Here is a 16,805-nt window from a genome sequence, read left to right on the forward strand (position 1 = left end):
AGCAAATAAATACGCAGACAGTAAAATTGTGCTGCTGAAATTAAACAGATTATGCATTGCGTCTTGAAAACCTCAAGTTAATTTCATTCATTCTTAAATTCGAGTTTCAATGCTGACTTTATAGGACTCGTTAACTAAGGAGTCTAGTAATAAAGATGCATGTTACCGAGTTTCTGTAGTTATATGTATAAAGGTATGTCCAAGCATAGTGGCCTGTTATTAACGCCGGCAGATAAACATGTTATCAGCATTAATCGCGACAGTTTCCATTTCGCGGCGCGCGACCGCCACTTTCTTACGTTTCCCGCGCGCGGGGAAAGTGCCCGCGCTTTTCCGACGCCATCTTTGAAACTACGCTCCCTTCCACGCAAGCCAACTGCAGCTACCGATATAACATGAGCTTTAGCGTCTTTGAAATTGTTTTAGTGGGTAATATTTGAGGTGGAAAGTAATATTATTCAATTTTCATCAATAATTATTAAAGTATAATCTTTTAGGCAATCAAAACAAGCAATGGCCAACATCAAGATTGGAAAACATGATAAGAAGTTAATTGACAAGCTTATTTGTTGACACAAATCCATACACGCCTGTACTATGTAGTGTATCAAAATATGTCTATCAATTACGAGTTATATCGCGTATGTAGAAGCGCAAACGCAGTCGTGATCAGAAATTTTAAGCGTTCCATAGATCCTTGATCGACAGTGCGGACTACGTACCAAAATCGATTTCATGGTAAAACAATTGATTCGAATTCGTTATACAGAGCATAATCATGTTACACATGACTACTCCCTGTATATGTTACGCACTGATTCTCAAAAATGGAAAAACAAAAGAAAATTAGACCTATTTGCATCCCTTATTCTTTGAAATGCATTTTTATTCGAAGTAATTAAACATAGTAGTGAACAGTTTCTCGCAAAGCGCTCTGTAAATACGGAAATACGTTAAATGTTTGCGAGACCAATCTTACACACACAGCTTACTGAACACTGAATAAATTATAATACTTTCGTGTAATTCAACTAGTGTTATGCGGAAACTTTGGCCTAGTGATTCGACATCTGTCGACAGATGACAAGCAACTAATGAAGAGAAAACCCATCTGCCGGAAAATAGATCATTTATCTTTCTTTATAGTTTTTAGCTATATTTATGTTTTCCGGGTAGAAAAAATACTTACGTTAGACAGACGCAAAATATGTAGATATTGTATGTAAAATAGGCTTGTTTTGTTTAGCAATTCAGTTTTGCTTTCTACATTACATTGATCGATATTAGACATATAGGAGTTCAGTGAGTCATTAAAAAGAACCTCATTATTCACACACACTGGCACAGACCACAACACACTGACAAATTGAGTAACATTCATTACACGGACTCATTGACCACTGTTACTTGAACTCTATAAACTATCACTTTTTAAAGCCCGCGGGGGTCATAACACTGGATACTGGTCGCGTTGGAAATAGCATGGCTTCCCGGATGTTGCTCTGACGTCAGACATCTCGCAACAGATTTGCCTAAAATTGCTAAATATCGTTGTAAAATTATTGGATAAGGACAATTAATGTTATGGAGGATCAATAAATTGTACAATAAAATAACAAAAAACTAAACGACATTGGACGTCAAAACATTGAACTTCTAAATCTGATAATCGTGAATATTGTGAGAAGGGTATTTTTGAATAGCATATTATTTTAAACTTGATGATCCAAATGACTTTATCGAATCAAAGAAACGCGCGCATTGATTTTATTTGAAGTAGTTTTCCTCAATAAGTGCAGCTGTGTGTTATTGGCTCAAGTCATAAGAATTCGTCAGATAAATACCTATTTACCTACTCACTATACCAGAAAGTGCAAACTACAACTCTATTATTAGCCTCTTAAAGAAAACTAAAAAATCGTTCTATTATAAGCTCTGATAAGTGTGTAATCCTTCAGTAAATAATTTATCGTATTTAACAATAAACTAAACGTCAACAAATGTTCAAAGGATTTTATCTTTTAATCCTCTAAACATTTGACAACCACGACTAATCCTTGTTTCAATCTCATCTTAACGATTCATTTCATCGTTCACCAAATAATATTTCATTTTGTAATCATTTGCTCATCAAATCGCCACATCTTATATGTTGGGATGCATGGAATTCATTCACATTGACGTCATCTCACCACGTGTATTTCATTTTATTGTGCTATCGGCCACTTCCCTGCCGACCATAGTAGGATCAACTAAATGACGACACTGTTTATCACCGCAGCCATCAAACTGTGCCGAATTTTATGTAAATATTTCTTCGCTGAAGTTGCAATGAGTCACTCCGTGTAGGATATACGGTAGAAACATAAGGATTACGGTCAGCAGCCAGTATGTTTCAATGTAGTGCTAAGTCCGTGGTAAGCTAGCCGGCGACTGGCAGCCCGCCATTACAGCGCTCGTTACGACAACTCCGTGCAGGGAAAAGGCCACGGGAAATCCGGATTGACTTATCAAGAGCCGTGCACGGTTCAGATCTCAAAATGCCAGCCATGTAATATTCTAGAAACACAATAGTCGTACTTTTTACTTTCAAAACATCGCATTGTTCCAAATAAATGGCGATTACTTCATACGAGTATGTTGTTTACGTGTTGGATGATGATCGGCCGGTGTCAATTATTTCGGTTGACATTGTGCCGCGCGCTGCTGCCGCCGCTCCAACAGGCGCAGGCGACGTCCACGCGTCACTTGGCTTCCAACCTCTGCATGCAACAATTATAATTTTAGCAATTTTATTTTTACATCCAAACACAAAGAAATGCCACTTGCACAAACACCGGCTTAAGTTTTCATATATTTTTGTAAAAGCGACAGGAAATAATTAAAACCGACAATTTACGTTCATTTAAGAAATATGCGCTTTGAACTCCGCGCTCGGGGCGCGTTTCACGAGAGGCGCAAATTATTTTACACGCCGGTCTAATATTAAAATGATTGAAGAATACTGAAACAGGCTTTAATATTTTGGACAGCTTAATTATGTTCCCGAGATACATTCGCCTCAAACGGCCTGGGAAATCATTCCGGGAGAGTAAAAGAAAATCGTGTCGTATCAACCGACAATCTTTCCGCTTTACCGTGGGGGAAAACCAATTACGAATATACCTGGAAAAACTTCGCCCAATTATGTTCAAACGTAAATAGGTACCGACGTTAGAAACTGTAAAACTGAAGTAATTCCAACAAATTAGCCCGCGTAATTAGTAGAACCACAGCGGACGTTCCCCTATTCATAAAGAGACAACACACAAGTTTAATCCGCCCGAGCACAACTTTTACTTTCCTGCTGCGCTGAAATATTAACTAACTTGCATAAGTTATGCAGCTCCTCCTGCCTCCTGCTCCTGCAGCTCCTGCCTCCCTGCAGGTGAATGCACGGGGGGCAGGGGGCCGCGGGTGTAGCGCGCGGGGGGCGGAGGGGGGTTGACTCCCTGCACCTCTATTATTTCGAGCTGAAGCTACACGCGAACTATGGTCGGTATGTTCAGCGCGGTGCAACGTTCCCTTTAGCTCCGTCTGTTTGTAGGAAGCCCGTGTTTTTGACCCGACCCTCGCTACATGTATTATATTTTGTATTAACATTTTATGATTAAAACTACAAAGGAACGTTTGCAGCGGACAGGGTTACTGCTTTCAGTGAATAGTTAGTTCTCATGCACATACCTCCGCTTGCAGTGGATATGATAAGGTCACGTGTGTCGGCAATAAGTCCGAGTGCCACTCAGTGTTATCACTATCGCACTAAATATAGCTCACTACTGCTCCCCAGGGTACATCAATACTCAGTTAAAATTAGCGTTTAGGTAACATCTACAAATAGAAAGTCAATAAGGTCGACCTTAAGTCACGCTCGCTGTACTAAGTATTTGAGAATATATATCACGCAGCAAAGTCTAGGTTTTATTGAAGACTATTTCCTATTCTCGGCGAGTGCCGCCCGAGCTCACGCGGGAGGATCCTAAAGTGTAATATATTGACAGAACTCGCCCATCTGCATCGAGGAACTCTGTACAGGATGATATGTACATCGATCGCTTCAATGTCTCGAAATTCAATAACATCTGGCGCTGATTAAATATTAATTATTGATGTATTCAATATTGGCTGTACAAATATGTGCTATTCAATTTCGGAAATTGCCGTGGGAAATTGGAGGAAGAGCCTTTGTGATCGCAATAGCGGACCGTGAATGATGTCATATTATCTGTAAGTCTCTACGGAATTCTGACGTAAAACATTATATTTTTAACACCTACTTCCTTTTATATTTATATGCAAGCAGGTAGGTAGTAGCCATTATGAATAGTCACGTTCGTACGTAGGTATGCAGACTCCTGGAAATTCAACAGTTATATGAAAACGCGTTAACTGAAACCAATCGCTCTAATTTCCAAACGGAATAAATGTTCTCTTTACATTTCGGTATTTTCTCTAAGTTGTAACAAAGATCCAGTGGCACTAGTATAGCTTCTCTGTCCTACATCAGTCTGATTAAAGTAGATTTTGTTTTCCTCTTAAATCTCGAGGAGAGTTCGTCGAACCTGGAGATTGAATGGGTGGAGTATGCATCGCCTTCCTCGGCGCTGAATAATGCAAGCGGCGCCTCACTATCTCGTGCGGATACACTCCGACCAACACTAGCGAATTAATTGAATTTTCTCTCAAATTGTCACTGTACCCACACAGTTGTTTATGCTCGGGGTATCAACGGCGCTGTTGTCGAACACTGTTTATATTATTATCTGGCTCGATAAGCCGCTGATATGTACTCTGTTTTTATGTGTCTCCCGATATTGTAATGTTCAGGAAACTTCCATGCAGTATGTATTCAAAATGTGTAAATACGGGATATTTTCCATGCGGATCTCTCAGCTAATACGGAGAGCGGTAAACCCCCCACAAAGCCGTGGCGGCGTCTAATCCACTCAGAGCTTTGTCCCCATTCCGCCGCGGACTCAACTCATTTGAAACTATTTCCAATGCATCTGTTTTAATTTCACTAGCGATTTGATCAATCTGTTTCGTGAGAAAACACTCGCTCGCGTGACAAACAAGCGAATATATGCAATGAAAGTATTGCGTTTATTCAGTGGCAGTATTACAGTTTGCAGCAGAACTAGGAATTAGATAAACACACACGTCGTGTAGCAGAGCTTTGGAATAGCTAAGCACTATAATGCATTGACATAATCCGAACAACGTTACATCATCCTTTATTAAGATTAGTCGTCATTAGCTATTTACTTATGCTAAATTCTATGATACATGCGACATAAGCTATAATCCCCTGAGCGTCGCAGTATTTGTCGTATGTCTGGTGGCAGTATATTTCCCATAACTGTAGTTGCATGGTGCGCGTCGCGTGACTGCCGAACTGGAAGCATTTGCATTCAGCTGATAGCGGCTATCACACGGCTCACATGTGGCCGGGCTGTAAAGAGTTCAAATTCCGTCTAGACACTTCGACCTGAAAAACGAAAGGGAAAGCTTTCGTCCGTCCCGCTCTATGCGTCAAACATGCGCAGTGCTCGCTCGGGGGTAGAACGAGACAACAGGTGGGTCCGTGAATAATTTAAGGGGGTTGCGGGGGCCCAAGGTCGGCGCACGGAAGCGTCTGGCTCGGATGTAGCCAGATTATATACAATGTTATATCGATTTTGCGGTAATTTCCCTGGAACATGCGACCTCCCAACTTGTCGACTACTCTTTAATGATCTAAACTTGGGATGTTACCTGATATTAAATTATTCTTAAGTTGTAAAGAAGTGGGTCGCCTAAGTTCGGCTAAACTTGTCCGATGAGTACACTTCACGTTGCTGTTGATAAGTGGCCCCCGCGAGACAATCGTGACCTATAGCGCACGTGAAACAAATAAACTTGCGAACGCTATCAGTCGCCGCTCGTTAACTTAACTGGCTTGTAGCTGACACGGTTAGTTTTACGTGTTGACTGAGTCACAAATCGTAGTGTGACATTTAAAGCCACGTCCACACTCGCACACATAAAATTTAACTAATTGATTGGCTGTGAATCTAAGCGCGGTATCTATTCGGCGATCTGCACGTAAACTGTGATTAATTACTTTAATCAACTGATACATACGTCACCTATTTCCTTCGTTTTATCACACGTATCTACTTAACTAAATTAAATTATACCTAGTCTTCTTTTTATCGTAGCAATAAAAAAGTTTCTATGATAACTTCAATCAGTTACAAAGATTCAAAATCAAGTCTAATTCCCAAAATTACCCTAAAGCAACACGTATTGCGTGAAAAATCCTGAGCACATGTGAGCTGAGCTAGTTCTCGGAAAGTAAGCAGCCTACACGCGTACTCAACATAATTCCACATACATAAGTGATGAACAGACTTGTAACAAAGGGTTAGACAGTCCCTAGCTAAGTAATTCTAGAATATTCTCCGAAACGCCCGCACCACTCCCCGGGGTACCGTCCACAAGTTTTACCTGAAGAAATTTTGATAAACGAGCTTCCAAGTTGTCTTTTCTAGACGTTAAATACTGAAACCCTTTAGCGTCAGACTTGTCTTCGTTTATAAAGCGAATACCCTTTTGAGTTGAAAATTTTTCAGTTTTGCTTTATGATTTAAAGTTTGGGTGTGAATCAGAAAGTCAGGGACGTTAGTACCGATAGCTTGATCAATATTTAGGCTGACTGGGTGACTCAGAGCACGTAAATCAAATCACTGTTATCTTTTAGTTTATATCAGTAGTGGCATGTTTTGGCGGATTTACCGGTTTATAATCTAGTCTTCTGTAACTAATATACCTGATCAGAACACGGTAAAAAAGCCTACATCCAAATTTTTCATGTTTGCTTTGAATTGTCCTATAGTTTCTAGTATCAGTAGTAGTCTAATGTACCTGTTTTCTTGTTGCAGTGGACGGCGAGCCGGCCGGGCTCCCGCTGAGCGCGCGCAGCTCGCTGAGCCGGGCGCTGCTGCTGTTGGCACCCGGGCCCACTGCGCGGCATCACCTATACACCGCCCCCAACACAGGTAACTAACATTACATATATACAGACTTTAGGTTGTATTAGCTTAGTCTACGGAAATAGGATAATATACAGAAGTATATAAGTAGTTCTTGTCAAATATCATACATTCATTACGTTTAATTGAGTTGCTATGCATGAAAGTAGGGCTACTAGGTTTTAAAACAAAAGCAACAGCTTTCGACTCAACCAAAGATATAAGGATATTTCATCTCAAAACCGTAACTTTAAAAGCCTCAAACAATTACGAATAAACAAAAAAACGAAAGCGTATTCTATAAATAAGACAAATCCAAAGTCCCGGCTAGCAATAGCGCGGAAGACAACAAAAGCCGACGCGAAATGTGGCGAAAACAGAAAGCTTACAGGCCACAGGTACTCAACAATTACGAACATTTCGACTGTTACGTACACATTTCCACATTTCCTTCAACTACATCTTATTGGCTCACAGCGGAAATTACAGACTGCTACTCGATATTAACATGAGCATTGCAAAGGTCGACACAAGCGCGAAGCTACATACCGAGCTAGCTTTGTTCGATACGAGCGAATATCGATACCTACGTGTCACAAATCAATATCGATAACTATTACCTAATTACTGTTGATAACATAATTTGTCGAAAGCTATCTTTCATCGGAAATTATATTGTCACTTTTGTATTTATTTTTAAATATCATAATTCTTGTCGATGACGGTTTTATAATAATATAGTTCTGTGAAGACTTCGTAACATAGACGTTGTGTCGTGTTATATATTTTGCTCAGATTTGTAAGGGACAATACGGAGTCGGAAGGTAATATCCGGACCGACCAGCGCCCATCTACAGCTAGATATTATATCATATATTATTTGGAATTAAAATCAATTTCCTTTGGCACGTGCAAAATTTAATTACTAGTATGTCGTAATCTGTGTACATATCTCTTAATATTATAGTAATATGGACTCTAAAGAGTGAGCTATTAGAATGATAGTCGCAAAATCCTTTTATATTCAAAATCATGGTGTCTTGCACTTATTGTATCTAAGTATCAGTACATAATATTATCGGTTATGCGACGAGACCGGCTAATCTAATCACGACACTCCTAATCCACTGTGACGTATCACCAAGATACTCAGCTTCCTACTACTTTCCATCTCAATATAAACAAAGACCATGATTACACTATCTATTCACGTATTTTAGTAGTTACTTTTGTCCATATTATTATGTTATAGGAAATATTTAGACTACCTGGAACTAAAATTTCAGTTATTTCCATGAATACAGGAAATCAAATTGTGATTTCCTGTTGACTGTGCCATTCTATAACAAAGCTTAAGGAAGATGCAAATTCAGGATCTGAAACAGGAGTTAATATAACAACGCACATAGCCTTATAAATAGAAATAGCGGTTTATTATAAATTATATTACGTGTTGACTGTACTTATTCCCAGTCTCCATGGGGAATCAGTGTGACGTCAAATTGTATCTATAAATACGTTTATATAACATTAACAATACATAATATGTACTTTAAAATAAATGCAGATTTACGTAGCAATCTTTCGACTATTAATTAGATGTTAGTCAGCCATCTTCGATAAATACGAGCTTTTGTAAGCACTCTGTAAATCCATGTAAGGCTCGAATGAAAACAACTGGAAATACGTTTGAATTCTTGTTGTAACATCATTTCGAATGTAGCTGCTCAAGTATTCTGTTTAGGACGAGTTAGGTAGTCTGTGTTAAGTCGTACATATGTACCAGGGCTATATACACGCCAGGAGGTGCCTCCCTCGTGCACGCTCCGCCTGACTCCAGCTCACGTACTGTGCTTAATGCTTACAAGCTTATATAACTACTACATATTAATATTGCATCGGTAATTCAACATTTTATGTTAACACCTAACCACAAAAGTTTTAACAGCTCTCATTAATACTGAAAGTGACAATCAAAAAGCCAAGTATGCAAATAAAAAGTTTGTCAAGTTCCGCAATAGTGGCAGGGGAGGGCGTCATAACAAAACTTACGGTCGCGGCACTCAGGCTGTTCCATGAAAAATTCATAAAGAACAAAGAGGAAGTGGCGGCTCGGCAATCGATAGACGCGTCAGCTGATCCGCCCGCCCAATGTCACGACCGCGCGGCGAGACGCCCGCCCTGCCCCCCACGCACACGCGCGCACTCACGCACACACGCACGGCACGTACACGCGCCTCCTAGAGACACCTCCGAGTGTGGACCTGTCGCCAGGCTATTACTGCTCACTTTTATTGTGACGCTTTGATAAACGGTCAACAATTTTATATTGTTAGTGTTTGTTAGAGTTACTGTTCGATAGACCTATGTTGACGTCTGTCTGATAAGTTTTTTAATTAGGCTTGTTCGATTTATGTAGGTCAAAAATATCTGTCCTGAATTGAAACGTAACAAATGTTTTTGGAGTTTTGTAGCTCGGGATCGATAGTAAATACAACCTCTAAATTGTAAGTCTTAACAGCTTTAATGTGTAATATAATGCGGTGTCATATTCGCGATGTTGATATATCGAGCTATATCTACCTTTTGTGTAAACAACTTTCGCTCTCTGTCCACCCCTTTTTGCGTCATTGAGCGCAGATGTCCAACTCTCAGGGGCACATTTGACCCAAAATGTGCACTTAACCCCCCAATGCGTGCGGGCGGATTGTGCCGACTACAATAAATAATATTTATCGAAAGGGTTACTCAAAGGAGCGTAATTACGCAACGTGCGATGTATTTGATGGATTATGTCATGATTCAGTCACTTTCTGTTGCACAATGTTTATTTTTGGGCACAAACGCAATTTTGTATGCAGCGTGCAACTACCACGATTTGGGGAGATATGAATAATCGTTTTATTATGTGCTCAGAATGTACACTCGGACATAAGCGATATGCAATCTGCTGTAAATTGACACACTCGGTCTTGAACTGAATGTTATTGTTGCATAATAATAATTTTGGAATAGTTGGCAAAAAATGCTGAATCCAAATGTTTCGGCGCGTTTGAAAGCGCAACCCTTACAAGGGCCGTCACCGAGAGCCTTCTATCGGAGCATGCAACATCCTAAGCAAACAATAGTGCCGGCAGCTGGTTGCGCACGTTGCGCCACTCGCTCCACATTTCCAAAATGCCAAGTTTTTACGCAAAAATGGGTTACACTGCACCTTGCACTACGAAATCGCCGCGTCATCCGTCACAATAGCCGCTAATCTCGGTTGCCGTCTCGTTTTCGTATATAGTTGTATCTCTTTCATGTTTTCAATTTGCCCCACAGCGGCTTTCCGGAGCTATTGACACTTTGAAATTAGAATGTCATGCGTGGGTGCGCGAGCGCAACCCATTGTCGGTATTAGTATTGTGTGTGGACCCGATTTGCAATCGGCGAATATTGTAAGGGTTAATTATAATGGCTTGCATACGACAAAGGATGTGCGCCTATTGTCGTCATCTGTCGTATGTGGCGAGTTCATAGCACCTTGCCGAGTGCTATCAGCTCAGCTTGCTATCAGTGTTATTCTTGATCTTTACGTAATACTCAACAATAAAGTAATTACACTTTTCCTGAATTTAGATAACAATATCAAATATCGCGGATTTGGACAGACCAATGAGATACTGTATCATTTCCGACCGGTGGTCCTCAGTACATGTGTACTAGCTTATGTAGTGTCCGACCAACTGTACACACCGTGGAACATTGTGATGTTATTCTAAGCTGAATTACCATCTTAAAGGAGATGTGCGACAATGGACGCGCACAAAGGGACACTAAGAGATACTCTGTACAACGCGAGTTTTTTTTAATAATAAGTCAGGGGTCGTTTGATAAATATAGAGTTGGACATGGAAAGTTTACTTAAATTTATATCAAGTCACGTAATGATTATAAATCACTTACATCATTCTATGAATAGCACATAATTTTAATAACTAGAAAAAGATAAGTAATAAACCAATCAATTTGCAAACAATGCAGTAGATATAATGTGCTCGTTGTTCTTATAGCAGCTCAGTGTTCACTTCGACACATAACTTACAATCTAATGTCTGGCATTGGGAAGTACCGCTCTCACACGTGTTGTACGTATACATAAGTCGTTAGCCATCATCCGTTACATAAGAATATATATTTACCACACAATATTATTCATATGCAAAAAAATGGCGACGTCTAAGACTGGGCTCCAGGGATTATGGTCTAACGCCAGCGCGCACAAAGGACATGAAGAGCGGTCACTCCATAAAGATGCTCCGATTAAGGAAGGGTCATCATTGTGATATTTTACTAATGGGACCGCATTCCTCGTCGACCAGTAGACCAGATTCGGGACAATCGCGACCCCCGGTCTATAAGGCCGCGGTCATTATTTATAGTTAATTTATTATTATTTTGATACGCGAGATGAAAGGGTTGGCACAATGGCTCGTATTCCGTGTTCGGGGCCGTTGGTCACTCGTGTGTCCGACCGACGTGTCAACCGGACAGGGGTGCCAGGGCTTTTGTTTAAGCTTGGGAACTTCCACCTCTCGGAGGTGCGAACGTGCACACAATTTATATAATCTAACATCGCTCATTACCTACATGCGATTTAGATAAATAACCCACGTACCGGATAAAACAGGCGAATTGTTTTACCTGTTTTTAGGATCGAAATAGATAAGGTATTTAATTAAACAAATATTACACGATGTAGGTGTAATGAAATGAGCCTGGTGCATTTTCCTTTTAGCTTTATGTTTTAAAATTAGATAACAAATACCGATGACAGGCACACACCACGGCACACAATGTCGCGTTCTTATAAATACTGAAAATATAAATATGAAATGTAATACGCAAGAACTAGTTACAATTGTTTCGTCGCATTTGAGGCATTCTCGATTTAAATGGTGGAAGTGACCGGGGGCCCTCGCGATCGCTTCCCGATTCCCATGCATTGTGCCATTGAAGGGTTAACAATGGACACAAAGGGGTGTGGACAGCGGCCGCCGTGCACCGGTCAAATGGTCACTTTATACCAGTCATAGTCCCAATGGACAAGGAAATATGAATAAACAGCTTTCTACTATTACTTGTTCGTTGATTATATTATTTAAATACCGGACAACCGTTACGCGTCAAACTTTAGGGACCCGGACATGAGAAAGTTTGTCCCTTCGACTAGTTCAACTCGATCCGCAGATTAAGTTTTTTATCAACCTTTTCTATGAACATTATAGGAGAGTGCTCCCGAACAAGAAACTTTCGTATAAACTCTTTCATTCAATAAAAATAATCTGTTTACTGTTACTGTTGCATTTCAAAAGCCCGTTGCAAATCGCGTACATGCAATACTTACATACAAGATACCCGCGAAATACATGGGTAATGTGTTCTTGGTTGTCGAGTAAAAAGTTCACAAAAATACAATCACAAATGCAAGTTACGTAACGGTCAAACTGACCTACTATTGTTCAGCTGAGGAATGGAATTAACTAAGCTTCATTCTAAAAATAATTACAAGAAAACATACCAAAAGAGCAACTGCATCACCATAAATTACCCTTTTGTAAACCAAAACAACTTCGCATTAGATATGCAAAAAAATGCAACCCTTACCCATTGTGTCCTCTAAATAGTAAAAAGTTCGCTTGTGAGTTACGTAAGCCCCCGTGGGTCTGCCAGGCCCCCGCTTGCTGACCACATCACGGGAGCAGGTGGACTCGCATGCATCTGAGAAATTCGCCTCTCTAACGGTTAATCTCATAAAGTGACCGTTGGGCTTCAAAGACCCCGTGGAATTAATTGCATTTGCAGGGTTGCAAGATGCAAATATATGCAAGTCAGGTGACCGTTAGTATAATAGGATGATGGTCCTTTAGGAATGTAATTTAATAACGGTTATGCATCTCACGAGATTAATTGTATTTCATTTAGTTGTAGTTAGGGTTGATGATGTTTTGTTGTCTATCCGTTCCCTGTGTCGAAATAAATTACTTTTCCTCAAGGTACATTTTTCCTGTATAATGTGAAACAATGTGACTGATGGTCGGTTTCCTCGTCAGGTTCTCTCCCCCCGTCGCCGGCGGACAGCGGCGTGTCGGACGTGGAGTCCTCGTCATCAGGCGCGGGCTCCGCCGAGGAGCTGAAGGCGCGCCTGCAGCCGCCGCCCCCCGCGCCCTTCCACGCGCCCTTCCTGCCCTTCTACCAGCACCACCAGATCGCCAACACGCTGCAGCACCATGCCACCGCACACCCCCGACCACCAGGTATGTTCACAGGCTACCTATATAAAAAAAAAAAAACTATAAGAGTTCCTCTTCATATGATCAATATTAGCCCAAGTATATAAGAATGCAGGTACCTCTCATGCTCTTAACTCTTAAGTGCATACTATATACATCATAGTATGTATATCAAAAGGCAAGTTTAGGCAGATTCTCGTGAACTTAAACGATCCTTCGATCCAATAAAAAAGAAGAACACGTCATACAAAGTATTACAGATGTGGTCATATCCTCAATGACTCTCGGAACTCGTAAAGGTAAAGATGCACTTGTGTTGTTATTAAAAATAGAGAATAGTGTAGTATTGTTGCGACGTAACGCGTGTAGGTGACCGCGCGGTGAACGCCCCCCTCCGGGGAGGTCACCTTACTTGCGCACGCGCAGGGAATTCGGGGGAACTGCGACCTACTAGTTTTGACACTTTAATATTCGCACAAACTCTTAAAACTTCTACACAATGTAAACATTGGTGAGATTTGCTTTCATTAATCAAAGAAAAGTGCGCCAATAAATGTTCCATAAATTCAGAGGAAAAAGACCAAGTTTTTTTGTAAACAACGCTCAGAATTGTTCTAACACAACAAATGTCATCTAACTAGAACTGGCATTATATTTAGCGCGAGCACGCAAATAAATGCACAACTATATGTATACTTCTCGGAATTATGTCATAGGAAATTCATTGAATAACATTACCACAAGTTTATCGCGTTAGTTTAGGTAGGACACTCGTGCTTAGTAATTACTGAGCCCTAAGTGGTAGTGTCGCGGTCACAAGCCGCTATCGACATTTACGTAAAAACCAAATTCGTTTCTGTAACTCCAATAACTTCAGCTTTATTGGAAAATACTAATTTATAGCATTTAATACTAATCCACTCAATGGATGACGAACGCATACCTACATAATTTATTGCGCAGACAACATGGCGGTCTAATTGCGATGATAATAAAAAAATCTGCAATAAACAGCGAGAATATAATACGGACAACGGTTGTTTTATCTTAGCGTTATCTTGAAGCTCCAGCAGTCTTGAGAAGTCCTCGGCTGCAGTCGTCGTGACAAACTATCGGACGTTATCTCAATGTATGCGATGCACAGCTTTATCACTGCACTTCCGGGGGCGTGTTTATTGCACCCTGGCCGGTGGCCAACTGGCCTTCTTTCCAAACTTTGAAGTGTATCGTTAAATGCACGTATTATTTTTATGTGCACTAATAATTCACTCCCGCAATTGTTTCAATTTTCAAGAAAAACAGACTGAATACATCGCGCTGCGCTTTTGTAACGAAAACATTTTGAAAAAACAAAGCGATTAATTGCGAGCGCTTTCCCGGCTGCTGTATCATGTAGACATGCCTTCCCTTACTGAACTTCACAAATACCTCGCCATGTTGTAAAACGCATAAACTGCGCTCATGAAGCGCTCGGGAGTCACGACGCGCAGACACGGGAACTACAGTTTAGTCATAGCTATTCGTTTTCACGGATATTGTGATGCGTTGAGCTAACACAACGGCCACTACAAAATACACCATCAAAAGTAAGTTCGTGGAGCGCTACCTCCTCACCATTCCGAGAATTATGAATGTTTATAATCGATAGATGTGTAGAGATGCCGGTTTCCATGACACAAAAACGAAAGAAGCGACTGACGGACGGAACCAGTTGGCATGGCGTTGCATCGGCCATTTATCGCGAGTTGGCGCTCCACGCCCGTCCTCAGCTATTTGACATTGCGCAAGGTCAGTGCTCCTAATATAAAGATGCAAAAAACTATACTACCGTCAAGCAGTATGCGAGACGCGTCGCTCGCGCGACTCGCGGCGCATGCGAAGCGACCACTTTCGATTGTGGCGCATTTTAAAAACGCCTTGTACGAGTAGGTATACTGAATTCCCCGACTAGGACCCCTTTGTCCTGAGAACGGATGTACCCAAACATAGCTAGGAGTATTGTAATGAGCATTGGAATGGCACAGTTAACCGTCGCATGAGACAATATGGATGATGATAAGAATGGTAAAATATATGATGTTTTACGGAATTAGCAATAAAATTCTTATAATGATCACGATTTTGTAGCACCATGCAAATGGAATTCGAATTAGCAGCAAAAATAAAGGAGACTGATTAGATTTAGTATCGCGCAGGATACCTGGTAGAGCACAAACAATGCCTGTAATCCTGAAACGTGGAGGAAAACTAACTTCATATGAAACTATTAGAAACAACGTCACAAGCAGTTTATTTACGTATTTATTGTTGTGTCTCTGTAAAATGGTAATGAGGATAAATATAATGAAAAACATCAGGCAAAACCACATAAGAAAATCCTTGCAAAGTACCTAACATTGACTAAGTTGTTGTTACAATAAGTGGCGATAACGAGCCATGAATGAATGAAGTGTCGGCCCAAACAGGACATAAATACGGTTGATACGTACTTTATGTAATGCTCTGATTCATTTAACAAGAACTCATCCTGAAAATATACGAAGCCTGTAAATAAGCGTACATGTTCACAGAAAGGAAAACGAAAGAGTGCGGTAGTGGCATGTGGTGTCATGCCAGTAGGTGTGTGCCGTAAATCGGCCATTGCTGTAATGCGGCACACACGAAATTTCGGTGTTGCAAACGCGAATATTGGGCAAGAGCGGCGGTGCCGGCGCCATTGTCAGCCTCTGGCGAAACGAACGCGACCTTCCTACTCGGATTGGGCAGTCCAAACCTGATTGTGTGAGTATGTGGCCGCGTTCGAATTCAATCAACCAGTTTCTACTAATATGCTCATTTCAATCAGAACCTTATTGGAGTGTTGCCGTTCATTTCTGTTCCTGAGCAAACAACTACAAGGCCTTATCAGAATCAACAAGTTTTTGGGGTTCCATTAAAAGAATAAGCAGTTGGAATCATGTTTGAGAGTTCAACCTCTCACCTTTTCTAATTTGAACAAACATTGCACAATGTTCAAAGAATCCGAAAGATTCCGGTTATACTGTAACTCTGATACAGCTAACTTAATTAATTAAAACAAAAGAAACCTTGAATGGATGTTGCCAATTGCCAAATTGTGCTGATGTAGGTAGCACGAAACGCGATTTTCGTATGCGTGCGAATATCGAGAGTTGATTTTTGAATGCGATTTGGTTGCGCGAGCTGCACGCGTTGCGTCACATGATGCGGGCGCGCACCGCCCCGTGCGGGGGAATGCTTCACCAAGTGCACCATGCCTACACTAGCGCTCACCATGGATCTAGAACACTTAATCCAAATTAAATAAGTCTAATCTGGGACGCGTCGTGCCGCGCTATCAATCTATGTATCCGTTTACTGGTTGCGAGATCACGATCTACGGACAGGATATGAGAATATTATGTGTAACTAAATATCTAGTTAATACCAATAATAAAAACCCACTTTAATCAACAGTTTA

At 40.8% G+C, this 16,805-nt stretch overlaps 1 protein-coding gene across 6 annotated transcripts in view; it reads left to right on the plus strand.

Moving 5' to 3' along the window:
• LOC110374646 (ecdysone-induced protein 74EF) overlaps positions 1 to 16,805 on the plus strand; it is a 188,987-nt gene that overhangs the window by 154,586 nt on the left and 17,596 nt on the right. For all 6 annotated transcript variants that reach the window (XM_021332458.3, XM_021332461.3, XM_021332459.3 and 3 more), the window contains 2 exons: positions 6,963 to 7,079; positions 13,148 to 13,351. In XM_021332458.3, the coding sequence (XP_021188133.3) occupies positions 6,963 to 7,079; positions 13,148 to 13,351 (321 nt within the window). The remainder of the gene's footprint in view (positions 1 to 6,962; positions 7,080 to 13,147; positions 13,352 to 16,805) is intronic.

Source organism: Helicoverpa armigera, chromosome 5 (genome assembly GCF_030705265.1).
Source record: "Helicoverpa armigera isolate CAAS_96S chromosome 5, ASM3070526v1, whole genome shotgun sequence".
NCBI classification, from domain to species: domain Eukaryota; kingdom Metazoa; phylum Arthropoda; class Insecta; order Lepidoptera; family Noctuidae; genus Helicoverpa; species Helicoverpa armigera.